Source organism: Halyomorpha halys, unplaced genomic scaffold (assembly GCF_000696795.3).
Source record: "Halyomorpha halys isolate HHAL.00 unplaced genomic scaffold, Hhal_1.1 Scaffold223.1, whole genome shotgun sequence".
In the NCBI taxonomy this organism is placed as follows: Eukaryota; Metazoa; Arthropoda; class Insecta; order Hemiptera; family Pentatomidae; genus Halyomorpha; species Halyomorpha halys.
The window spans coordinates 1,410,630-1,438,172 of NW_027115445.1; the positions used below are offsets into that span (position 1 = coordinate 1,410,630).

Genomic DNA, 27,543 nt, shown 5'->3' on the forward strand with positions numbered 1-27,543 from the left:
TATTAAAGCACTGTTTATAATCTGGATTGCCCCCCGTTTGCGTAAAATATTTCGCACACAGTTTATTATAAACAAAAACTATCATTTTATAATTATAAATAAATCCATTTTTTTAATGTTCCTTTAACAATGGGTGTCACAATGTAGTCACAGTCTCTGGTACAATCTACAGACTATGTCAGATAAAAACATAAAATAATTTTTGAATAGCCTACACAGTTCTTGTTTCTAACCATAACACTTTTCAATGGAGATTAAATTATTAAAAGGTTAAAACTAATGTAAATATAAAAATAAATCAATAAAAGTTCAATTTATATTTTTATGAACTAAAAGATGTAATTTTTTGTATGTAGGAATTACTTTCATTGCTATATTATTCAATATCAAAATTTATTCTTTTGTGATTTGGTTCTTAGAGAATATATTCCCTTCTCCATAATAGCATATAATGAGGGGTGAGAAAGGGGGAGTGCTATTTAAAAATTAAATGCATAATAAAACAAAGATCTCCAAGGAAAATGATTTATTTATTAACTACGTGAATAATCATGAAAAATCATTTATTAAAAATAATATTGTCTAAATGGTTTACAGAAAAGAACGGGAATTATTTGTTCTTCGCATTACTAGGAGACGCGCGGGAGCAGGGTGGAAGGTGGGCATGATAGTGCAACAATCCAATACAGAAAATCCAGCCCGTGAAATATCCGCCTAGAAATAATTTTAAAAATTATTGTTACTAAGAAAGGCGCAATCGCAGGGGAAGGCAGGCGTTATGAAACAAGTCCGATTCGTGGAAATTTTGTTGTTAACAACGTGATTTTTGTGTCGGAACATGGATAAAGGGATTTTGTATCCACTTAAAGTCTGTAAACCCCGTTGAGTCGTAGAGTAGGAAGGGAATGAATAATAATTGGCAGAATCTTCTGCCCCAACCTCTTCGGTAATTTCTTTATATTATTAGCCATTGAGTTTTAAAAATTCTCGAGCTCAATCCCTCCGCGAAAAATTAAAAATATTTGAAGATGGAGATTCTACTCCACAGTGGTAAGATGGCCTCCTACAAGCTCTTAGAATCGAACCTTCAGTCCATAGTTGAGTGGAGGAGAAACCAACCATGGATTAGTGCGTGAGTGAAAGACCTTGTAAGAGGTTTTTTCTACCAGTGCCTGGATCAAATTTGCCCTTCATTAGTGGCAATATTTATTAATATTTAATATTATTATAATGTACATTATTATTATTATTATTATAATTATATTATTGGTAATTTATAATACATTATTATGATTATAATAATAATAAAATTATAATATCACTTATCAAGGATAATATCAATAATACTCCTTGGTTTCTAACACTTAAAGTTAATTGGCACCTGAGCTAAACATTGGGGCGCTTTGGAATAAGGAGGCAATATTTTTTTTTTTAGTCAAACTTAAATATCTATGTTTATTGTTCTGTTTTTTATCTGGTCAAATTAAGGTAATGTTGAACAAATAAGACATCACAGCCGATGTAAGTCAAGCACCATTAGCCAGAATTTGGTAAATAGTTCGATTTCATTCCAAAAGAAAGTCTATTCATTGGAAGACAAGACCTTGAAGCGGTCCTTGTCAAGTGCTACTGCATATTTTATTTCAAGGTAAATTTCCTTCAGCTAACTTTATGTATTCTCTTTGTTTTCATTCTAAAAAGAAACTGCTAACGATTCCAACTCTCGCAATGAACCGGACTGGTACAATGGAGGAAGTTACAGAAGCGATGCCAGTAAACTCTACTATATCTTCATATGAAAGGAATGAAACTTCTGATAAACCGATACCTTCCATATATAACATAACGTTTGAGGATTCTAACTGGATAATGACGGCAGCTTTTATAATATTCACTATGCAAACTGGTATGTTTTAATTTTTTTTTAATTAGTAGTATATTTCTTCATTATGATGTTGTTGAATATATTTTCAATATTTGATTAGAAGAATTATATTTTTAAGTGAACAAATAAACAAACACACTCTTTATTATACACCTGTATTAGTATAAAATCAAGTACTTAATTATTTGTAAATCTAACATAGCTTTTTATTTACTTTTTTTATTTATTTATGCACGATTATTATTAGTTACATAATTATTATTGAAGACTCATATTCAGTGTATTAGATGGACTCATAATTATTTGAAATGAGGAGCAAACTACATTTTTAAATGGTTTTAAATAGGAAAAAGTCATTACTAAATTTGTACACCAGTTTAGCTCAGCGGATATGGTATAGCCTGTTCTTGTCCGTTTCTAGTTACATCAATAGTAAATTTATGAAATCGAACCACGGCTAGATTTGAACCGGTTCCGCTGCAGTCACGAGGATGCTAAGATGTTACCTCAACTATCTCGGCTACTAACGGCCATAAAAAAATCATAACTGAAAATTGACATTTTTCTGAGGATCACCTATGCCGCAGACGCTATTAATGATAAATCTTTATAATCGGCCATAAAAAATGCATCTCTCCTCATATTTTAGTTTACGTTACAAAATACATAGGATTAAAAAATCAATTAACAAAAAATCCGCCGTCTGTTAATTGATAATTTTAATTTATTATTTCCGTAATTTATTATTTCTCCTAAAATAATATTTTTTAAACGAATTTTTGTTTTAAAATTTGGTACCCAAGTACCAGATCACACCTTGATGATCCTGTAAACTGGTTATTAACAAACACCATTTCGTTTAAAAATTATATACCAATTAAAAATTTATCGATCATTTATTAAAGCTATGGGAATTATTTTTTGGAATTACTATCCTAAAGCCTATCTCAAACTCTAGACTTGGTAAATTTATTAGTGCCAGGAAAATAGTATCTGTCGGTGGAAGAAGCGGTTAATTGGGCATACTCAACCTCGATCTGCAAGGTATTTCCAGATTCTGTAAAATCCACTAGAGCTTATTACTACAAACCATAAGACCAAAGTAAAGAGTCAAGATACATGCTGCTCTAACACAATAGAAACATGAGCAGAAAGTGAACTGTATTTATTAGTACCTTAGTGTTGAATATACTTGACCAAGGCCTTTGTAGATATGGTAAAAGTACTGAATCCAGAGACTAGTTTAGTGATTCTAATTTATTTTTAAAAAAATTATGAAATTTAATTATTTCAAAAAACCATTAAACTTTATAAAAATCTCGATCAAACAGTTAATCCAGAAAAATTGAACTAGTTAACCTAGAAGAATTGTTTAAACTTATTTATTTCAATTTAGTATTATATAAAACTGTTTACAAAAGACGATAATTAGAATTTTGGGACCCGTTAAGGTGCGTAGGCCTCATATACCAGATTTTTCAAAATGGCCGCCATTTATTTTTATGTTTATAGTCAATGACTATTTATGTACTACAAGTAACTAATTATGTAACAGTGAAATTATGGTGTATACGTCATGTTAAATGTTAAAGGAAATGTAATCTTACAGGAACACAGTGTCCAATTCCTTTACCTTGCAGTGCATTTTTAATTAAACCATTTATAATGACTAGATTTCATTTTTTCTTTTTTATTGAGTTTTATATATCCAGAACTAAAAATTTTTCGTCTTTATGTTGTTTTAGTACGCTTCCACCAAATTTGTGTTATTTTAGTGAAGATAATATTTTTTTCAACAGCTGACTCACAATTTCTGTTCGAAAATAATTAAAATTTTTACCTACGGTATAAAAACAGAACAATGAATGTACCCGAAAAGTATTTATTGAACTATTTCAGTTCACAACACAGCGGTTTATTTTATTCAAGAAAAAAAAAACTAGAATCTTCACTCATTTTTGATTCGATGCTCGTTATCTTGAAAACTATCTTGCTCTCGATAAAAACTATTAATCCTTTATTGAAGTAAAGGGGATTAACTAATATTTGAGTCCTAATATAAGTCTTTACTCTCAATATTTTCCGTGATACTGTTTTTCAAAATATGTTTTCGTATGTGTTCGTGATACACTAATATGTTTTCCAAAAAACGGAAAACAACAATTTATGAAAATATTATGGCAAATATGAAAATACTACTGATGTATGGTATATACTACGATATGAAAATAACTAATATTAACAACTTTATGGTGCATTGAACCCACTTCAATTTGAGCACTATTTGAACTCTTTACGTTCAATATTTTCTGAGATATATTGCAGTTTTTCAAACACCAGTTTTTATTTTTCAAACAACTTAATTATCAATAACTTGCCAGAATATCTCCTGAAATATGATTTCTCAGGTATCTTTATTTCTATAGCTCAGCTTAAAAATACGTTTATACAATTTTAGTATTTTGCAACGTACATTGAAAATGAGTTATTTTTTTTTGAGAAAAGTTCAATATCTCAAGAACAATTTGACGTAGAGATCTATCAGGGTTATTTAAAGTCCATAAAATATAACATGAAGTATTTTTTATTGAACAGCTCCGTAGCTATAGGAGTTTACATTATATTTGCGAAAGTAAACTGACATAATGTTGATTTTTCGTTGTTTATGTGTAAACAACTAACTCGGAAAATTTTGAACATAAAGACTTCGTTTAGGGCACTGACTGATGCTCGTTAAATGCAAGACAAAGTTGTTTTTAATGCTTATTTCCCTGAGAAAGTTAGTTTTCATATTTGCTAACATAAATTCATAAAATCATTTTTGGGAATAAATGATCGATTTTTGAAAAGTAGTGATAAACATCTTACCACTTCATTTTTTAAATAAGAATCTGTTGAAATAAACTAATTTACATCTACTTGTAAGTATAGCTAAATTTTTACTTGACTGGTTCTTATTTGGTTTTAATTATTATAAAGTTATAAGATATTGTGGAAAAGGTATATATGTGCATAGTAAAGCAGTATGCAGGTAAGGAAATCTGAAAAAAATATATATATATCTTCTCTATATCTCAGTCTAATGAGAAAATGGATAATTGTTCTGCTTTTAGAATCTACCTGTTTATGATACCTTTTCATAGGTTTTGGGATGCTGGAATCAGGTTGCGTGTCACGAAAAAACGAAATGAACATCATGATGAAGAACGTTGTGGACATATTTCTCGGAGGGATAACGTACTGGGCGGTAGGCTACGGGATGATCTTTGGCCAAGATTGGACTTGCCCCGTACTGGCGCTGGGTGACTGGTTTCTCGACTCCCCACCGGGCCCCGAGATGGGGCCCAAGTTCACTGCATTTCTGTTTCAGCTATCATTTGCGACTACAGCAACTACAATTGTATCTGGAGCCATGGCCGAAAGGTAAGTAATTGAGAATAGATATCTATTGGCCTGTACTTGAAGCTGTTCATATTCCGCTCGGAGAACTATTATAAAAAAATTATATAACTATCTTTTGTAAAAGGGGTCGCTCTGTGAGTAAGGCGGTGTGCTATTTACTCTCGGGTCTGGGTTTAAATCTAGCTGTGGGAGATAATTTGGAGGTTTGTATTCCGTTTTTTACTGTAGATGCGAGTTAACCCTGTGAGTTCTGGACGCCTCTTGTAGGACGCACCCATCCTCTATAAAGTGAGTACCCTTAATTTGGAAAAAAACCTGGCAGTATTTGCAAAGCCTCACCATGAACAAATCATCTTGTACAGCCAATTTAATATAACTATTAACTATTACCAATTAACTGTAGTTTAACAATAGTTAAATGATACTTTCTTTTGCAATTCCCTCCCTCTTATCGTGATCTTTTCAAGATTTGACACTAAAGTCATTTCAATCCCTTATTCAACACAAAATCCTTTACTTCTCTCACTACATCCATACATTTATGTTCAAACGATCTTCCTAGCTTCCAGGCCACCATTATTCTGTCCTCATTATTCTAAATTAACTATTATAATAAGATATACTCATTGGAAGAAGGTGAAAATTAAAAAAAAAAAAAAAGAAAATTTTGTATGCATATTATCATTTATATTAATTTTTTTCTATTTCTTATTAACAGTTTTTATTAGATAATCTAGTCATTAATTTAGAAAAAAAATAACTCTTTTTAATAAAAGATTTATAACTTATTTTCACTGTAAGTACTTTCTGTTCACAGGTGCAACTTCAAGGCTTATTGCTTGTTTTCACTGCTTAACACTGTTGTGTACTGCGTTCCTGCTGGTTGGGTTTGGGGTGATCACGGATTTTTAAGACGATTAGGGAATGTCGATATAGCAGGGAGTGGACCCGTCCACCTTGTTGGAGGGGTGTCAGGTTTGTATTCCATTTGATTTTATCTTAGCCACTTCCATCTTATGAGTATGGTCCATTTTGACTTTGAACGATGTTCGAAGAAGACTAACTATATGTTATCTTAGTAGCCTTTGCATCAGCCCTCGCTCTGGGACCAAGACTCGGCCGCTACGACAACGGGATAGATCCGTTACCCCTGGGGACACCGGTCAACTGTGCAATGGGTCTCTTCGTCTTGTGGTGGGGCTGGCTCGCCTTCAACAGCGGAAGGTAAGCTAAAGTAGAATCGTATCTCATTGTAATTAAATTGGTACAATGAGTTTTATTGCATCCGTTTTCTAGTACGTATGGTGTTTCGGGAGCCAAGTGGGCATACGCTGCAAAAGCTGCAGTCATGACCATGATATCTTCGTTCGGAGGTGGTGTGATTGGACTGTTGTATAGCCTCTACGTGAATGACGGTCACACCAACATACTCCATATCATCAATAGTGTTCTTGGATCACTGGTTTCAGTAACAGGTACACTTTATTTTTATTGTTATTTCACAAATATATATCATAGCTATGACTAAACTTACCAATCAAATATAGTGTGTAATAATTTATTTGCTAAAAACAATTATATGTAAATTTTTGTGTTTTTATGTACTTCACATTTAAGCTGGGTGTTACTTGTATACTTCTATTGATGCTTTTATCATCGGGAGTGTTGGAGCTTTGTTAACATCCATTTGTACACCACTGTTCGATATGATCAGAGTTGACGATCCTGTTGGTGCTACAGCCGTTCATGGTCAGTTTTTTTTATTTATTTAAATCAATTATGATGGGAATATTTAATTTTGTTTGATTGTTAGTTTTTCTTTTTTTAAAAATAGCGTTTTGTGTTCTATACATATTTCACTTTTGTAGGTATTTCTGGAGTATGGGGTGTAGTAGCAGTTGGTCTATTTGCAGAAAATCCATATCCATTAGAAACTACAAGTGGTCGGTGTGGTGTTGTAAAAGGTTTGTACAATGTACAAAATTAAATTTAGGTTCTTTCTTGTATTATGGATTTAAAATAAAGAAACCATCATGCGTTTATTTAAAAAAAAAGTTAACAAACTGCATGGAAAATAAAAATAATCTACAACCTACTGGTAAACCAGATTATCTTTGGGGATCCAAAATGACAGAAAAAATATTTATTAAATACCTACAAATCGATTCACGACAATTTACTGGAATCAGTTATATCAACTTCCACTTCAATTATTGATAGGAAATGAAAATATGAATTTCTCTTTTTTTTTTATGAAAAATTTAGAGCGAGGAAGAAATAGAATGTCTTCCTTATCAGTCTAATAGAAATCATTGTCTTCAACTACTAATTGAGAATTCCTTTTATCAAAGTCACAGGATCCTATTGTTGGATACTAAAAGAAAATTAAATATTTGTTTCTCCTTTGCCAGGCTGGTATATTCCTAGTCTCCTGTGAACTTTCTTTGAGACTGCAGAGTAAGAAATCGACCATTTATATTCAACTAGGCACTCAAGAGATACTTTACAAAAAATATTTAATAAATTAAATTAAGACTACATTTAAAGATACTCTACAAACTATCCTATTAATGAGCTGTTTCCAAATCGACCTAACAAAGAGAACACTGTTTACAGTCAGGGTTTCCACTTTACTGCTCAGTTTAAATATAGAAATACCTACCTACCTACAAGAGACTGTAATTTCGTGATCTTATACTTGGGAACTTCCCTCCCCTAAACTATGTCTTTCCCTTTCAAGGCTACCTAAAAACACCACTCCGCTATACCGATATAAATATGAGTTTCTTAGACTGCAAGATAAATTAGATGACGCCGACTTCAATTATACTGACGGCTCCAAATGATCACCAGTAGCTATTCTCTTTATCACAGATATGTAGTAGATATACAGCTGAAATGGTTGCAATCAACAAAAATCTAAAGGTTTTTCACCCAACAAAACAAAAACTGATCATCTGTACAGACTCTTTGTCTATCCTACTTGGCTTAAGAAATATTTTTTCAACTAACTCACTAATCAAATCATATATTACTCATTACAGTCCGCCAACAGAAACGGTATTTCAGTGTTCTTCGACTGGGTCCCTGGACACTGCGGAATAGCGGGTAACGAACTGGCCGATAGGGCAGCAAAAGTTGTCAATTTATGAAGGAATTCCATATCGCGAACTGCCTGTCGATGATTTCATTGCCCTCATTAAGCAGAGGATTAAATTAGAATGGAGACAAATGTGGGAAAATGTTTGCAATAACAAATTAAGGGAAATTATAAGGGACGTCTCTCCTCGGATATCATCAACTAGAAAGGTGCGCAAAGAGGAGGTGATTTTGACGCGCCTTCCAATAGGTCATACGCGCCGGACCTACATTTACCTTATGGCCCGCGATCCTTCACCATTATGCCAAACTTGCGGAACAGAACTTACAGTCAAACACATTCCGACAGAATGCCGAGCATATATCTCCCTCAAATCTTTACATAATATACCAGATGATCTCTATCCCATCTTGCAGGATAACAAACATACCATGGATAGACTTTTGGAGTTTCTACATCATTCAAAGCTCTACCATAAATTTAACCTCAGGTCCCAATGTTGTAATAGTTTCTCATTTCAATATAATCATGAATCCGGTTCCCAAGAAAGGAGTTAATAACAAAGTTCAAATATTAAATACATTTTTCTGTATAATCTTATTACATTTTTTTAAAATATTATTACAACAGTATCTGTTAAAACTTACAAAAAATATATATATTTTTCTGAGTATTATCACCAATTTTTGTATTTTTGATAATTTTATGCAATGATTGATATTTATTTATTTATTAATTGATGTATGCTATAGGGTGCGGTTCTTACCTTCTAGGGATTCAGGCTCTGGCAGCACTATGCCTTGCAACCTATAGTTTCATATCCTCTTATATTATTTTATGGGTAAGTTTTGTAGTCCAATTCTTTTCCAATTTGAAAAAAATAAAATAATAAGTAAGCAAAACTATAGCCATTAACTCAATATTATAATTATTGTTCACAGAAATTGAAATTATTAGGGTAGTGACAAAAATATAAATTGAAGGCTTAATAAACATTATTACAGGCAATGGCTAAGCTTTAATTGGTGTTGTCTCAAAACAATATTGATAAAGCAATTTTTTTAGTTTAATACCAACAATATCTATATTTTAAAAGAAATTACACTTATTATGATAGAATTCCTTTTTTTTTTTTTTTTAACCCCGCAGTGCATAAACAAAGTGGTCCCTATTCGTATGCTTCCACATGAAGAGCTCCTAGGTGCAGACCTGGCGGAACATCTAATCAGGTAAAATATTTAAAATTTTTTAATTAACATATTTTTGATAATTGTTTTTATTGATATAATTTTCTTTATAGACACACTGATGAAGGAGTTTCAAAAGCAATTCAAACACTATTAAGTACAGGATGTATTAAACAGGACTATACTGTTATTAAAACAATTGGAAGTAATCCAGGTAACCATTATCCATTATTAAATCTGCAATTATAATTAAGAAACAATATCTTTCAAAAATTTTCAGATTAGCCAATTTGGCTTTGAGTCTACATTATGAATAAAATTCATATAGAGATACAAATATATCACTTTTCTAACCATAAAAAACAATATAGTTTGAATATTAAAAAAAAAAATTGTGTTGAAATAATTTTTTTTTTCAAGCCAGAAAAATGGAAATTTTTGTAATAGGTCATTCCATTATATGCTTTATATTTAACAAAACACTATGTAGGATTTTGCTTATTAGATAATCCTTACCATTACACCAACTTACAATATTAAAATTAAACCTAAAAAAAAAATCATCAAATAATATGTTGTATTAATTTCTTTAAGGACATGAATCGTACTTGGAGACATATGCTAAAGAAAAAACAGCAAAACAAAAAAATGAAAAGCAACAAGTTAATGGCCATGTGATGAATATAGTTCATTCTATAAAGTTTGCTGAGAAGATGCCGAATCTGGCATGGATTGACTAGCTGTTTTTAATGTTTTTATTTTTTAAACTTCAGTTACCCTTCACAAAGTAGAAGAAACCTAAACAAAGTATTTTTGTTTAAATAATAGTATTGTGATGTATTATAGGTGTGTGAATAAATAATTTATCTGTGATCTGTTCCACTTGTTTATAGATTCAGTAATTCTAAAATGATTAAATAAATTCGGCTGAGCTTTGTGGCTTTGAAACCAACTACAGTTTTAAAAAAAATTAAAGTCAAATAATTTAATTTTTTTTTGCCTTTTGAGAATGCTCCTTAATATTCTGGTGCAAGCGCAAACTTAGTATTATAGTATTTGTGATATGGTAATTTTAAAGTAATCTTATTCAAGGGAGTAACATTTAGAACTAATGAGTGATAAAACTAATTAACAATTAATAAATCTGATTGTTATATTAATTCTAATAAAATTCACATTTTTCATCTTTACACTCATGAGATGCTTCACACAAAAAACAAAGAAAACATTCATGTAATGAGGTACTGAAATAACTTTAATAACTTTACTAACTAGTCTTATATATAGTGTATAGGAAAGAGCGTTTTAACGATTAATATGATCATTCAAAATTCAAATTATGTTTTATAACAATACTTGAGATAGTGCTGAAAGGATCATAGCTAGTACCAGTGAATTGTAAAGTCTAAGCCTCAGCATTGTGACAGAGCTAGGGAAGGACAAAATGAGCATTATTTTTATATTTATATTTTTATTATTATTTTTCATAAATTTATTTTATAACTACCTCAAACTGAGTGATAAATGTTGGCTTCTAGGAGGATAATAACAGAAAAATAAAATTATTCACTTTCAGGTGGTCGATCATTCCTAAAAAGCTCTTTAACTAAAACAGCAATATATTGGAGAATGGCCCTTTTCCAGTCAAAATTTACTTTAAGTATACATCATTTAATAAATTAATTGTAGTACAAATCATAAAAATGTTGATATACGATTATTTATAATTCAAGCTCAAAATTTTTTTTCATGATTACATAAAAAATACTATTTTGATACTGAATTTCATTGAACTAAAATATATTAAGTTTATTCTAAGGCATATTTATTTTATTCTACAGGGATGTGTAAATCAGTTATGAAAAAAATTTATAAGACCATTTTAAGATCTGTTGTGTTTAAAATTAAAAAAATGGCTCATTAGGTAATAATAAAGGGCAACAATTAATCAGTACTGATTAACTTTTCCCAAAAATATTTTATGCTAACCCTGTTCTGACTATATTGCTACCAATAAAATTATTAAGTAAGAGAGTACTGAATGAAATGATTCAGTTATGGAAAATAAAACATGAAGGTAATAAATACTTAGTCTTTACAAATTGATTTTTACGGTTGATTCAGCAGAAAAACTCGTAAATAATTTTTAATTTTAATGCAGGGAACTAAAAAAAGTGAGGGGTAAAAATTGTGATTTAAATAAAACAAACTATATGGTATAATTAATTACATATATACGTTTTTACACAAAGGTATAGTAGAATTAGTTTGTTTTATATTGGTTGTTATTTGAATAAACATGACCTTCAATTAATAGGTATAGGTATAATTAATTTCATATATGTACGCTGCTTGAATAGCTTTAATCTTTATTAGAGGTGTAAGTGTCTTCTACACGTAGTTCCAAACAGCTTTAACACCAGCTAAGAATTTTTACCTAAAATGGTTTGCTAGTGGTTTAAGGCTCATGTGCCAGCTTACAGCTAGTTGAGTGTTGGCAGTTACTGGCTGGCACCATTACTAAAACTGGAAAGGACTTTTGGAAACAGGCTTCTTAAAAATGAAAATGGTCCTCGGCTCAATTTATAATGTAATGTATTTTTTTAAATTGGCCTTTATTTAATAAATTGAAAACAGTACATTAACTTTGATTCTAATTATTATAAATACTTTACAAATATAAAAAATAAATATAAAAATATTTCTTTGGTAGAATATGTTAAATATTTACAATATGTTGAATCCAAAATATTAAATATTATAATGATCACTATATACAAACTTCAAGTATATATTTTGGGCAGAATGACTAAAAAATTAAAAAACTAGATAGGTGATAACATCAGATTTTATGGGTGCAGATATTAACTGTTAGAAATAAATTTATGCTGTTAAATACTAATGAGGAATGGTGCTTTTCAGTCCTGAGAATGAAGAGGTTAATGGATTCAACATAGCCAATAACAAAATTTTTAACAATACTTGCTGTAGTAGCATTCCATAAAATACTCACATTGATTTTCGGAATCTAGCATTGAATTATTAAATGGCAATACATATTACTCATTATATTAATTGCTACATTTTCAATTAACAAATAAGATCAACTCTTTTAGACTGATATTTTAACTATATCTTTATATCAAAGATTTTTTTTTTTCTGTAGATAATAGATTTCTGCAGTAAAACTAAGCATTGTAATTATTAACTGTTTCAATTAAACAAACCATTAATAATAAGTTAAAATAGTAAAGTAAGGAAATATTTTTCACAGCACTATAAGTTTTCTTTCTGATTTAAGAAGGTATTTCAAATATATATCCATTTCTTACATGTTCAGTTATTTTATTAGTTTAATGATTTTATTCCCTCCATTTTAAATATTATCTAGTATGATTTTGGTCTAATATTTCTTTGTTTGGCATAACTAAAAACAAAAAAAGCTTACAATTATGGCTTTTGAGTTAAAATAACCGGTTTATTTTGGTTTACATCCTATGTACATATCAATGCATTTAAAAAAAAGTACATACTGAAAGCTATGGCCATACCATATATATATATATATAAAATACTTACAGTAAATATTATGAACTCTCCATTCATTATTTTTGTTTTTACTTGACTCAATTTTTTATTTGTACATAAAAAAAAAACTTAAAAATTACTATCCAGTTATTTTTAATAAGTATTAAATCAATAAATAAAATTAGATTGATATTAAGGAATACATCTAAGCAGAATAATGAGAATTTCTACAATTTTAAGCCAGGGAGCTTAAAAAATAAGAAATTAAAAAAAAATTTATAAGATTTTGGCCTTACTTATAAAGAAATAATTTAAATAAACTATTCATTCCAGTACACTAATACTCATTCAAATACACATACATTTTTAATTGTATGGCATGAAACACGTATCGTCTCTCATTCATTATTATCCTAAATTATAACATTTACAACAATGTTACAGCAGCCTCAAAAGAAAGGCATATAAAATAGAGTAAGGAAATTTTTACAGAGTAGGTAATAAAACTTAATTACATCTATATGTATGGTAAGGATACCCAAAGAACTCTACCTATCTCAATGAATTAATTAACACTAAGCATCTTATGCAAATCGATAAATACAATTTTATGCAGTATTCACAGCCTATAATAAATACAGTAACAAATAATGCTTTTCTGTACATTAATGATTAAGGATTCTGTTAATGACTGATGATAAAAGAGATCAACTAGGAAAGTGACGAACTATGGGTATAATGGGTAGGTAAATGTTGTCAAATTTGTTTTGAATATTATTAAACACTGAAATGCAATTAATTGGTATGAAAATAAAATTAAAAGTACCATAACTCTCAGACAATCCTTACTCATGGTAAATATAGTGAAATCATGCCATTACTTTCTCAATCCATTGAACGAACTTCTGTATGTTTGTATAAACTCCAGGGAGGTGTTCTCTTCCACAGCCGATGCCCCAGGAGACTAATCCAATGAGAACCTTTCTTCCATCTATGGTTGTTGTCAAGGGTCCTCCAGAGTCACCCTGAGCAACATTATGTAGTGGCCAGCGTTAATAAATTAATGAGATAAATGGGCCAACAATAGTCATCTTTTAATTATAGATGATTTTTTGTTTTTTATAATATTTCGGGGTGCATAGGACTTCTGTGGAAGTCTCGGCCAAACAAAAGGGAAAAAAAAGAAGAAATTAATTCAAGATTTTTCTAAATAAATAATATTTTCCTACCTTCTAGATTAATTACTATTTTCTGAAGTTATTATAGATCTTAAAGATTTATGACTATATGGTATGATCAATTTACATAGGAGCAAGACCACTTTAAAGTCATTAATTTAGAATATAATGATTCAAACCATGGTTTCTACAACATGTGGCAGGCTATCACTCCAGGAATTGCCGGAGTGATAAAAATCCATTAATCATTTTAAATACTAGGAAAAAAAAATTATGATTTTGTCTATATTGCAAATTTATTTAGATTTTTCCAAATGAACAATAATTTACCTGACATGAGTCACGACCTCCTTCTTTGAATCCAGCACATAAGAAGACATCATGTATAGTTTCTCTTCGACCTGCAGCTCGGAACCATCTCTGACATCTTTCATTAGGAATAACTTCTACGTCAACTTCTTGAAGTACAGTTGGAACAGTCACAACTCCTACAATAATAAATAAGGGTAATTTAATATATTTGTTTATTTTAATTCTTCTTTAGCTCTTAGGAATAAAGACTTTACCTCATGGATCCACAGGGCCCAGTTTCAGAGCCCTGCAATCCGTAGGGACCCCTTAAATCTTATGATCAATAAATTAAAAGAAATGGAGAAGTCGGATAGGTTCAAGAAAGATTGAGTAGTTTATCAGTGATATCGGTAGAAATAGATACATTTAAAGAAATATAGTCTGAAGAAGTAATTTATGGTTTTCCTAATCATAATCAAGAATATTATCTTTTGTAAAGGTTAAAATGTTTTTCATTTTTCAAATATTAAATAAAATAATGACTTTAACTAATGGTATATTGTTTATTTCTGCTGGTAACCAAACATTATCCAGAAAAATAATTTGAGGTCCCATCCCAAATCTAGAGGGCCCTCATGTCTTAAACTGCCCAGGGTCTCCACTTGGCTAGAGATGAATCTGAAGTAATGATCTAAAAATTATAATTCTTTCATTCTCCTTCATTCAATCTTCCATTTCATTCTCTTTCTGCTTTTATTTTGGCATTCTAATCCATTCTATCATCATTCTAATTCTCTCATCATTTTATCACAGAAGGAAGTTAAAAAGATTGGGTCTCATTGGTTTCTTACACCTTTACATGAAAGCTTTATGGTAGGGATAGTTTTGCTTAGTGAATAACTAAAGTGAAAAGAAGAAAATTATTCTTACTATTCTTTTTAACTTGACTGTTGTATATATATGTTTTTTTTATAATATGATAAAAAAATTAGCATATCATATAATTTAATCAGCGATATCATTTTATACCTGAACACATAAATTTATTTTAAGAAAAAACTATAATTAGCCAACTACATGACAATAAGATGACTTAAAAGTTTATATTAACTTATTTTTGAACTAAGATTAATGAATATATTCACCATGTCTCGTTCGCCCCCAGCCGGCAACAGTTGCTGTTTTACCGACCAACTTAATATTAGGATCAGGAAGACATACTGGAAGAATGTGCTGCTTGAACAGCACCTGAAATATTCAAAAAAATGTAATAAGCGAATACTTATTCACTCAATATTATGAATATTACTCAGCTTGAATCACACAAAATTTCAAATTATTAGTTTTAAATATTAATTAAATTATCAGGAAATATTTAGATTGAGATAATTGTGGATTAAAGAAAAGCAATGATTTTCTTAATCTACAAAAGAGCATTTCTATGACCTGTGTCTTTAATTGGTATTGTGATGATCATCATAAAAGGAGAATGAAATATATATCATTAATCCAAAAGAAATAAAACAAAACTTCTCTAATATATTTAATAAAATAACCATTTGATGAACACATTTTCAATGGCTGTTGGTTTTCTTGAATAATTATGAACTTACTGGTTTATCTATTTTGACTAGAGCAAGATCATTGCGAAAATCTGTTGGACTGTACTGCGGATGAACTTCCTTCCTTTCCACTGAGTATTCTTCATGAACTAAGCGCTCATTCTGCTCTCGGACGTCCCATTCACCCAGTCGTACCTTCAGGTTGTTGTTTGAAGTCCTTTGACAAACTTAAGTCTCAGTATCAATCATGGTAAAAGGCTAACTTACTGCAACATATTCTAATGAGCCCATTAGCTTTTATAAAATAATAGTTAAATTTATCGCAATATAGAAAAACGAATAGTGCATTATAATATTAAATATTATATATAATATAATATTCCTCAAAATTCATACAACTTGAAGCTCTTGCAAGGTGATATTTTTAAAAAAACATAGTGTTTTTCACTTAATTAATAAAAATAATAAATGTTATTGTATATAATAATGGCCAACTTATTTAAATTGTCAAAACTGAATTATAATAATTTTTGGAGGTCAAGTTTTATCCTTACCTTGTGTGTTTCAGAGCTTTTGTCACTAAAATTTCAAGCATTTAAGTTATGGTTAAGATTTGTATGATATAGGAAGGATATTTTGAGTTAGTACAACAGATAAAAGATATTTAAAAAAAAAAAATAAAAATAAAAATTGTGATTTTGCAGATAGGACAATTTAATTAAGAATGGTAGAATATATTTTAAATGATTTTTCAAAAAAACTTAAAATAAATATCAGCATATATATTTATCATTTTATAAATAATAATAATAATATAATAGATAACTGAAAGTTATAAGCACTTGTTTATTAAATTTCTGGTAAATATAGTGAAATCAAAATAGAAAAAACAAATGTGAATGAGGACAATCAAACATTATAGTTATTTTTACACTGTAAAAAAAAAAAAAAAAAAAAAAAAAAAAAAAAAAAAAAAAAAAAAATGTATAGTTAGAAACTTCAATGCCAACAGAATTAATGTTATTTATCATTTATAATTACGTGGCAACGCAATGTGCTGCAGTAACAACCCATCGGTTGTTTAGTAGAGCTCCTCCACATGATAGCTTCTTTGTCAGGAATCCTGACTTTATAATAGCAGCCTAGAAAAAATAAAATAAAAGGAACCATCTAAAAATAATGTTTAAGCCTTATCAGTATATTGACAGAAAAATGGTTGTTGTTCATCAGGTTGTGCTTCAACTAGAGCAGGAACGACAAGATGGAAAAGTTCCTTAAAAAGTTAAATATAATAAAAAATTATTTATAATGAATTTTTTACAAATTAGATTTATTAAAAATATATATACAAAACAAATAAGTTAGCAACAACAATCACTTTTATTAATTAAAATAATTATACTCCTATTATCAGCATAAAATACATTAAAACTTCTTTATACACAAATACATTTTTGAAAGAGTCTTAAGTTGATTTTTAAATTTTCTTTTGCTGTTGAAGTTGTTAAAAGTATTAAATCTATTAAGATTTAATGATCCTTCAGTGACAGGGAGATTATATGTTTAAAGAAACAAAGGATAATTGTATTAATATCAATGAAGTGAGAAATGATAGATTTGTTTTAAGAGAATCTTATAGTAACTAAGAACAAAGAATGGTTTGAATAAGTAATAACCTCTTTAATTTAAGTACAGTTTAATTTACTAAGTATAACTATTAAATAAATAAACAAATCACTGATGGATTAAAATTTGGAATATGGTTTTATTTTTGACCTTAAATAACACAGAATCAATTTATTATAAGTGGACAACATTAACAATATAATTGGAGCCTTCATACCTGCCAAGGATGAGAACCAAATGTCGAGCTGTGGCCGCCAACTATCCTGTGACTCCTGGAGTAAATCTCCCCACATCCTGAAACATAATCCCTGTTTTTAAATAAATTATCTAGACAGTTTCAAACTTAACATCATACACTCCACATGCCCCTCAGATCCCTGCAAGCAGAATCAATTCATAACATTCATTATTGAGTTTTATTTTTTCATAATAAATACAATGAAAAATTCAGATTATAATTACAGTTAAATAAGTGAGATATAATAAAGAAAGAAATACAAATCACAATTGGAGTGCATTAAGAAGAAGAATGACAATAAATAATCTTGTTTTTCCCAACTAAGAACCAACACTAAATTGAAATCAAAATGAATTCTTACTCATCAACAGAATTATTATAACCTATTTTAAGAATTTATTTATTATTGAACCACAAAAATATGTTTTAGAAGAATTGAAATAACATTTTTTTTGCTGATAGTGTATTACACTCAGAAAATTTGGACAACTAATTTTCCAAAATTAAAAATTATCAACCAATTATAAATTTATAATTATTTGTTTTGTTGAATATTAAATGTTTTATGTAATGTTAAATGAAAAAGGTAGGATATGTGAGATGTAACAAATGGTCAAATGGTTTCTAGTGACAATAGATTTAAGTACACATAATTATTACTGATATTAACAGTTAGGAATATCATTGATTTCTTGTATTATGTTCAATTCATAAATCTGGCTAAGTATAAAGTTGTGTGAAGTGTGAAAAACAGAAAGAAAGGTGTAGTGAAAAAAAAGTGAAAGATGACCCATGTGCTGGAAGTTTGATCTGAGAATGAATTACCCCTGAATTGCGGCTCATGGAATGTCGGAGGAGGTGGCGGTTGTGGGTAAGGGCGAACAGATGGGTAAGGAGTAGATGGGCGATAAGGATAATGAGGTATGGGCGGAATAGGTGGAAAATAATGGGGAGGAGGACGGGATGGTGGCAGGTTCCACATGAAGTCTTGCTGACTCTCTTCTTCATCAGGCTGTGGGTTCTGATGCAAGCCTTGGCTCTGCAGGAACGCAATAGCTGTGGGATACCAACATTAGCTTAACAATGATATATATTTTGCAAATAAAATACAGTTATTATTAGTGAGTCATTAATGTACATCTTTATCGTAACTTATAGACTCCAATGTAAAATTTTCATTACAACAAAATTCAATATAAACCACTATGTAGGAGCACCAAATTTATTTATATAGCTTAATAATTTAATATAAATATGAATAAACAAATGTTAAAATATAATCTATAATACACCTAGCCTTAGAGTTGAATGAAAATAGTCCGAATAAATTACAAGTTAGACCAAATAATCATGACTAAAGATTAATCTTTTAGTCATTATTCGCGAATAATATAAAATAACTAATTGGAAAATAATCATTTTTTAAATGTCACTTCAAATGATTAACGACGAAAAATTTGGTCATTATTCCTGATTAATACTTCAGTTGTTGTCATAAACAGGTAAAAATTTAGAATAAAACTTTATTAATAAAATAAATAAAACAATTATCAAAAATTTATTTATTTTCTGTTATTTTGTGATTTTAAAGATGGTATTTATACACAGGTAATCACTTCAATAAGAAAATCCTTCACAACCTTTATCTCGAAATAATTCGATTTTGCTCTTAGATAAAAAAAAACAACTCATTTATGAGAAAAAATCATTATTCTTATTACATCACAGATGCTTTTATTAAACAAAATGTACCAAAATAAAAAAAAAATCAATTTTTGTATAACTATTTCTTTGTCCGATTGAAATTATAGTATAAAGTCAATGTCTAAAAAAATGCATCCAGATTTAAAAGTCATTTCATAATTGGATAAATTTTATATTTTTTAGATGAATAAATTTGAAAAAAAAAACTTCTTAATCGGTGCAATATTAGAGAAGTAACAGAAAACAATTTGTGAAGAAAATAAAACTTCATTTGCACATAACTCAAAAAGTATATGAATAGTTTATGGTAAAGTATGTGTGTATTTGTTTGAAAAGTAGTAAAATTACTTTTAAAAAAAGGGTAAATCGGACCAATATTAACAAAAAAATTTATTGAAGATTGTACCCAAGTTTCAAAAGTATTTTGCAAAGGTTTTCATGGAGACCCGTTTGCTTATGATTTAATACATTTTTTCAATAACTCGAAATCATTTATCTCACTGAACATTCCAGATGCTCGTTTCAAAGAATATTAAATTGTCAAGTAAGATAAAATAAATAAATAAAAATCATTATTAGACCAACATTTGTGAGACAGGAAGCAATTATTGCATTAGTTTCAGCAGCCAAAGCGGTATGAAAAGTCGTGAGTGGACACACGAGATATATATTTAAAGTTATAGTCCAAGAGCCCAAAAGGAGAAAAAAGTCGGTTATATCACCCCAATTTTTTTAAATTATGTACAATTACTAGTCAATATTGATGAGTTTTCAAAGTGTAGGGAGGGGAATAAAAAAATGGCGGCTGTTAAAAAACATTAACAAATATTAATTTTTTATTCGGAGCTCTACAGCTTTAAAACTACCCACCACAATAGTAAACCTAAGAGAACGTCATTTAATGTATAGTAAATTTGCTAAAATATGATCCCTAATAGAGCTATTTACGTTCAATAGTATATCATAAAAATGTTGTACAGAAAGATCACTATTTAGTGAATTTATTTTGAGAAATCTATATTTCAAAACCATTCGACGCATAGTCTGTAAATTTGAGTGCTAATAGACATCTGTATCGTAAAGATGTCTACTAGCACTCTAATTAAAGCTAGTTTAATGTACTATATAGTAGTTTATGACCTTTACCTTCGTAGGAATAATAGTTTTCATGATATTTGCTCAAATAAATTGATTTATAGTTGTTCGGACAATAATATGAAAAACTTTATTTAAAAAACCATAAGACGTACTGGAGTGTGCCAGCACAAAGTGTGATGTGTCTTGGACAATTCCCAAAACTAAGCGTATTAGTTCGACTTCATTATTAACAAGCGTTAAATATGTTGTAATTAGAATAAATGTGTTAATTAAAGAAAATCGAGAGGTTGATTGATGAGTTGATTCCTTGGATAGAATGTAACATCCACGATACATAAAAATCACAAAAGTTTTAGATTTTTTAAAGCGTGCAAAAGTAAACATAACAAACGCCTCAGTACACTCTAATAACAAAAATATTTTTTTTCCAAATTATACTTTTCGGTACTACACTAAGGAAGCGGAGTAGCCTTGAATGAGTACTTCCTTGTCACCGCTCCGTATCCCACGACAAGAAGAATGAACAAAACCATCCCCTGACCCAGATATGTAAGTTCCCTAAGGTGATTCAGCAAGACGGTCCTGAAATTGTTTAGAACGCTCCTTCCGCTGGAGTTAGGGGTCTGTAACGTAACCGTTATTGGAAAATAACACATGAAACAACCGGAACATACTTATAACTGCATTCACCCATTATCTCATGACAACATAACGTACAATGAAACTGATTCGAAACGAATATGAAACCCTTATGGAAATATAACAATGCGTTTAAGATTTCATATCAATTATACTATTTTAAGGGGAAACAATTATTTTATTTTTATTTATTTATTTAATGTGATTTACAACTGTACAAATAATAAATACAATAAGTAAATAGTGGAAGTAGCTAAAACCAGCTCATCTCTAACCTTTACATCCTTCTACATTATATGTTGTTCCTATCCATAACTTAAACTGTAATTTCGTCCAACATAAAGAAGTCCAGAATCAGCCTTCTTGCGATCTGAGTTTCTAGATTTATTATTTAGATCCACGGTTAAATAACATTCAATTCTTATAGATGAACTCCACCCCTCATGTTCAGCCATCCTGGGATCAAACAGGATTTAAGAAAGATTCTCCATTGAACTAATATACTTCAGGAAACTAATCATATATATTTTTTCTTTTTTCTTTTTCGGCCAAGACTCCCATTGGAGTCCTATACTGCCTAACCATGGTTGGGGGTCAAAGTTCTTCATTTTGTGGGACCGCCTCTCAATGAAAAAAGTCATCATCCCAGGCCGGATTCGAACCGGCACCGCCAATAGACATCAAATTGGTAAGACTGTGTATTAACCACTGAGCTATGGGCGGCCCTAATCATATTTTAGAGTTTGATTAATAAATTTAAACATACTTTTTTTTTTTGCTGATTTAATGTAATTTACAACCTAATTTACTTTGTGAGTAATTATAGATGATAAATAATAGGATACTAATATTTCGGATTAAGAGAAAGAATTTCAGATAAAGAAACGTAAGGCATGCGCGGCGTGGAAAAAGAAAGTGAAAGAGAGTTCTGTAGAACGCATTAATGAGGCGAAGTTTGTCGAGAACGGCTCGTGGTAGAATTTCTATATTCAATTGTATCGAACCTCTTGAGGCACACCCGGTCACTATGAAATGGGTACCTGATCCTTTAGTATGTGAAGGAAAAAATCCTCGGATTGAACATGGCTACTTATCACTTCATCCTCCTTTATAATCAATGGTCACGGAGTAGCACTTCCTAGTTAAGGAACCGAATCCAAGACCCTTCATTAGTTGTACTAGGACAGATTATTTGTAAACATTTTACAAATCAAGATATAATTTTCAAGAAAAAAACAAAACAAATATTGCAGACATCCACATTACATTTTTTTTGTCATAAACTTCAACAATAACAGCATATTTACCAGTGGTTCTCAACCTTTTATGTGGTAGCGAAACCTTTTTGGTGGAAATAGGAAAATGGCGGAACCCTTTTGTTAAGAAGATGGAACCTCAACATTATCAATTTCAGCAAAAGGTATACCTAAGGATACCTACACAACACCTGTGCAAAATTTGAAGAAAATCTTGGATGGTAAGTTTCAAAACTGTGTTGAGTTCACGTGGAACGACACATTATTATGTATACATTGTTTTGTATATGTATACACATATACAAAAATAATTTCACCAAATCTCTGGAAGTGACCAGCGGCACTCCTATATTCCGCAGAACCCTGGTTGGGAACTTTTTACAACTTTTTAAGGAGGGAGGGAGTTTAAACGGTTTTTCCTTTATATACTTTTTACTATTCTATTCTCTGATATAATACCCTATAGGCAGAAATGAAGCTAGCTATTCTTCTTTGGATGCGACGTTGAAACTTAAGTTTTAAGTTCCAGTTTTTGGTGGTCATTAGTCTGGTGATTATATGTAGTTTGAAAGTTTCCTTATTTCAATATTTTATTTTTTGGTGAAATAGATAATATTTTCTCTGAGAACAAAATTCGCTGTATGCTAATGATGAGCTCCTCAACACTCAATATGTGTCAGGTTAACAGTTGTTACACGATCTTAATACCAACTATTTATTTTATATTATATTATATTATATTTATATTATATATGATCTTGCGTACCCTCTTTTAGCTTAAGGCATAAAATATTAATTCCAGAATAACAACAATTAGAATAGAACAGTAATATCCTAAGTGAATTCTAGCAGGAATTTTTTTAAATATTATATTAGGAGCTCACTCAATTGGACCGACACTGCTGGGATCGTAAATCCCCTCTGACTTCCTACTCTCCTATTACAATATAAAAATTTTCCTGATAGAATTGAACAGCGTTGCCTCTCCACCTTCCCTCATCACTTCCATTTCATCCTCACGTGACCAAATCAATTTACTCCTTTATTTATTTTTTGTTTAGAATAAAAGAAGTTTCACTTGAAAATATATAATGTCAGGAAGGGAAACTTAATAAAGATTTACTAAAAAAACATATACTATGTACTAGTCGCTATCTTCACTATTACTTCAGTTATATTTTTAAAACCCATATATATATATAGCTGCAGATATTTAAAAGTAACATGTAAAGATAATTTCAGGAACTACCTGTCATTAGCACATGATAACAAAATTATTGTAACCATATAACAAAAACTTGTGTGGTGTGGGCTTCACAAATCTTCTTAAATTCTGTATTACAGTTTCCAAAGTTTTGAGCTAAAACCAGCTTATTTTCAAATTCCTTTGTATTTTCTTCTTTATTTATTCTTGCAGCCACTTCCTTGATGAAAATCTTCATATACCGCCTTATGAACCTTTTTAATAATTATACGCCTATATTTAGAGTTAAATAATTGACAGACAGAGTTAGCGCGATAGTTTTAAACGAGCAATTTGTATTTAAATAGTCTACCTGGTGGAAACACCATTGCTACACAAGTGAAATATTATTATTAACCAGATCTGAATGAGTTATGTTCATGTCAGAAGCGATAGTTATCACTTTCATTCATGGTTGATGGGTAAAGGAAAAGTGAGCTAGAAAGTGAATCTGTGTAACAGCCATTTACGGTGTTAACCTTATTGTTTGGTCTTCGAGGATAGAAAGTGTCTCTACGATGTCACTAATAGATATCATTGTCTATGTTACATTCCATAGAGCCAATTCAAGGGCGTATAGTAGCCCATTAATTGTTATGATGAAGTATAGAGTTCTGTGAACTCTTTAAAAATATTTTATTTATTGAGTATTTTAATGACAGACATATAATATTCTTAAAAGAAAACTGAATTTTAAATTTAATAATATCTAAATGTGAAATTTATGTTATAAGTTTTATTAAAAAAGTTCACTTGATTTATTTTATGTTTATTTGTATCTTCAATTTATTATTAATCAAAAGAGACATTACACAAGATACTGTTCGGTATCTCATTTACAAGTAAGGATCAGTCAGACTGATCCTGTAGGGGTCTTCATGGTTCAAACCAGTCACATCAATCAGGCTTTTGAATGACTGTCAATCAGACTGACCGTCTCTTTAGATTGATAGTGATCTAATTTAATCAAGGCCGTGTGGAAATCATTGAAGCTGGTACCATGGAGTGGTAATTGTAAGAAGATATATATCTTTAATCATAAATGTGTGTAAGATAATTAATACAAGATAAGTGCATCTAGCTAAAAAAAAAAATTATTTAATAAAAAAAAAGTTTATTAAATTTCTTAATAAGTTCTATATTAAAATATTTATGATAATGTTACATAAAAACATATAATTATTATTTCGTTAAATTATGGAGCACTGTCTGGCCAAAATAAAAAAATTGAAAACAGAACAAAAAAAATGTCTTACAAAATTTCTCACGCAGGTGTAACACGTCACACATAACTCAGGCAAATATTGTTTTGTGCGCCAAATGAAATGTTAGTGTAATAGTACCTGTTAAATATTAATTATAATGGAATAAAAAAGAAAAAAATAGTCATTGAACTATATATATCTTCAATACTAAGCTAAAAATTTTGTTTGAGAGCACTAATTTTTATAACTACTAGCCTGAATCAAAAAATTACCCTTTTTTAGATACACCGTTTACTGAGGAAGGATTTAGAGTACGCAGCATCATACTACGAACCATAGGAACGGAGCGGGAAGAATATAATAAAAAACTTACGTAAGTTCGTATTATATTATATTATAGAATTCAAAAATAATTTTTTATATTTTTGGAACAAATTTTACTGGTAGAAAGATCTGATTGGCATACTGTCATTTCTTTTTTTGCAATGCAATGATGATCCAAAAAAGTGCTATCAAAGTATTCATCAGATAATGTGTATTTCTTTGCACGGGCTCTCAGACTACGTTGAATTCCATTCAATCCTTCATTCGTTGCTCTAATATCCTACCAACCTTCAAATTCCATATTTTTTATCACTTCTTGTCCACCAAATTTTCAAAGAATAAAAAAAAAAAGTATTTCAAACAAAATGTGTAATTAGAAAGGGAAGATAAATGATTTTATTGCGGATGAAATATAACATAAATATTATTCCATGTTTCTGATATTCATTTAAAATTGTAAATATGTATATAAATATTGTTTTATGTAAATTATGTTTAGTTAACTTTTTTTTATTTTAATTTTATTTCATTAGATGTTAATTTATTTATAATTTTTGTTATGATATGTGGTTTTATTGTATTTGTTTCCTTTGTATCTACGTATTTTTGTTTACAATTAATACAAACATTATTGGATTTAATGATATTTATTTAAACATTGTAGTCATATAAACATTATTCCCATCTTACTTGATTCGCTATTATTTTCTAATTTATTATTTTTATTCAGTTTTATGATTTCATTATTTTTATTTTTATATTTTATATTTCACTCTAAAGCATTAAAACCCATCTTCGATGCTTTTAAGTTATTCTAAAGAGTTTAAGTTCTTCAATTTGACACTGCTTTGTTATTAAAACAGATGAAAAAGTCAAAGTTATTATTCATCGCACTATAATATACTAATGCAGAGTAAAATTCCTATATGGTTATATCGATCAGTTCTTGGACTTAAAATGTTTTGTTATATAGGGAATTCCAATAACATGCGAAAAACAGCGGTTATGTGCAAATAGTTCTGAATTTTCATCACTGCACTACAAATCGAGGATTTAAAAGGCTTTAAACCTTCCCGGGCTAATGCATTTTAACAAAATACATATAAGCTAAAGTAAAAATCTTTGCTAATACTGGTCCGATTTAAGTGATTATAGTTTTGTATAATAAAGAATTTCATTATCTCTCAAATAATAGGGTACAATCTTACAGAAGATATATTGATTTCGAGTTATTCGAAAAACAAGTTAAGCTATTACAAACTTTTTTTTAACAACCACTCAGAGCCCGAATGTTTTAAATTCAACATAGTTACCCTAATAATTTCAACTTTCTATATATTGTTTTTGAGAAAGACTGGTTCAATAAGTAGAGGGAAAAAGAATACAATCACAGCTCGGTTTTATTGCATATATTCTCCTTTAGAGGTTTGAATCGCATTATTTTCTGTTTATTCCAGTAATTCAAGGGATTTACGTACAAAACTGTAAGTGTACTCTGTAGTATATATTTATTTTTTCATTTCAAATTAAATCTCGGCTACAGAAGAAAATCAAAACCTAAAAGTAATTATTTCATGAAAAAAAAATTAATACCTCATGGGTTTCAGAAATACGATAGGTACGATAGGCAATCGTTCGAAAAAGAGAGTCGAAGGAAATGTGTGCCAACTTTCCATTTCGACCGCGTTGGAGCTCCCGGATCACTTTCTTAGGCCGCCCTTATCCTCTCCCATCAGCCGTCGACCATAATGGAAATTAATATTAATGCTAATTAGGGCTCTATCTCCCTTCTTATGGGCTGTTAAACCTGCAATAAACTGTGGCAATCTGGTGATCATGTCTCAACATCGACCTTCTCAGATTAATGTATGAAATTCTAAACCTACTAAATTCTGAGGCAGTTTGGATGATAGGGGAGTAAGTCAAGGTAGGTTTCTTGAGAAAAAGTAAATTTTTCGTAAAAATACTGTTTTATTTGACAGACCTGTACTATGACAATGTTTACTGATTGTGAGTACAGCGTAAGTTGACGGAGAGAGAGGGGAGAGAGAGAGAGAGAGAGAGAGAGAGAGAGAGA

The 27,543-nt window shown here is 29.9% G+C and overlaps 2 protein-coding genes across 4 annotated transcripts in view; one reads left to right on the top strand and one right to left on the bottom strand.

Annotated features, from left to right (window-relative positions):
• The first annotated feature begins 1,715 nt into the window (after positions 1 to 1,715).
• Positions 1,716 to 10,521, top strand: Amt (Ammonium transporter). Of its 2 annotated transcripts, none has more exons than XM_014419169.3 (11): positions 1,716 to 1,906; positions 5,029 to 5,308; positions 6,105 to 6,262; positions 6,367 to 6,511; positions 6,584 to 6,762; positions 6,905 to 7,036; positions 7,156 to 7,251; positions 9,140 to 9,228; positions 9,537 to 9,616; positions 9,688 to 9,788; positions 10,169 to 10,521. In XM_014419169.3, exons 1-11 carry the CDS (start codon positions 1,729 to 1,731, stop codon positions 10,312 to 10,314), a joined length of 1,584 nt encoding a protein of 527 aa, XP_014274655.2. In that variant the 5' UTR covers positions 1,716 to 1,728; the 3' UTR covers positions 10,315 to 10,521. The 2 variants fall into 2 exon arrangements, with proteins under 2 accessions (XP_014274655.2, XP_014274656.2); XM_014419170.3 differs by having other exon boundaries at positions 6,370 to 6,511.
• Positions 10,522 to 12,163: 1,642 nt separating this feature from the next.
• The window catches only part of LOC106679854 (trypsin II-P29), an 85,587-nt gene continuing 70,207 nt past the window's right edge, over positions 12,164 to 27,543 (bottom strand). Inside the window, exons 5-10 of one of the 2 annotated variants that reach the window (XM_014419227.2) lie at positions 17,977 to 18,053; positions 17,175 to 17,275; positions 16,185 to 16,350; positions 15,717 to 15,819; positions 14,611 to 14,768; positions 12,164 to 14,127 (exon numbers count right to left, since the gene is read on the bottom strand). In XM_014419227.2, coding sequence (XP_014274713.1) covers positions 13,972 to 14,127; positions 14,611 to 14,768; positions 15,717 to 15,819; positions 16,185 to 16,350; positions 17,175 to 17,275; positions 17,977 to 18,053 — 761 coding nt within the window. In that variant the 3' untranslated portion in view covers positions 12,164 to 13,971. The remainder of the gene's footprint in view (positions 14,128 to 14,610; positions 14,769 to 15,716; positions 15,820 to 16,184; positions 16,351 to 17,174; positions 17,276 to 17,976; positions 18,054 to 27,543) is intronic. The other variant, XM_067052463.1, reaches the window with a different exon arrangement.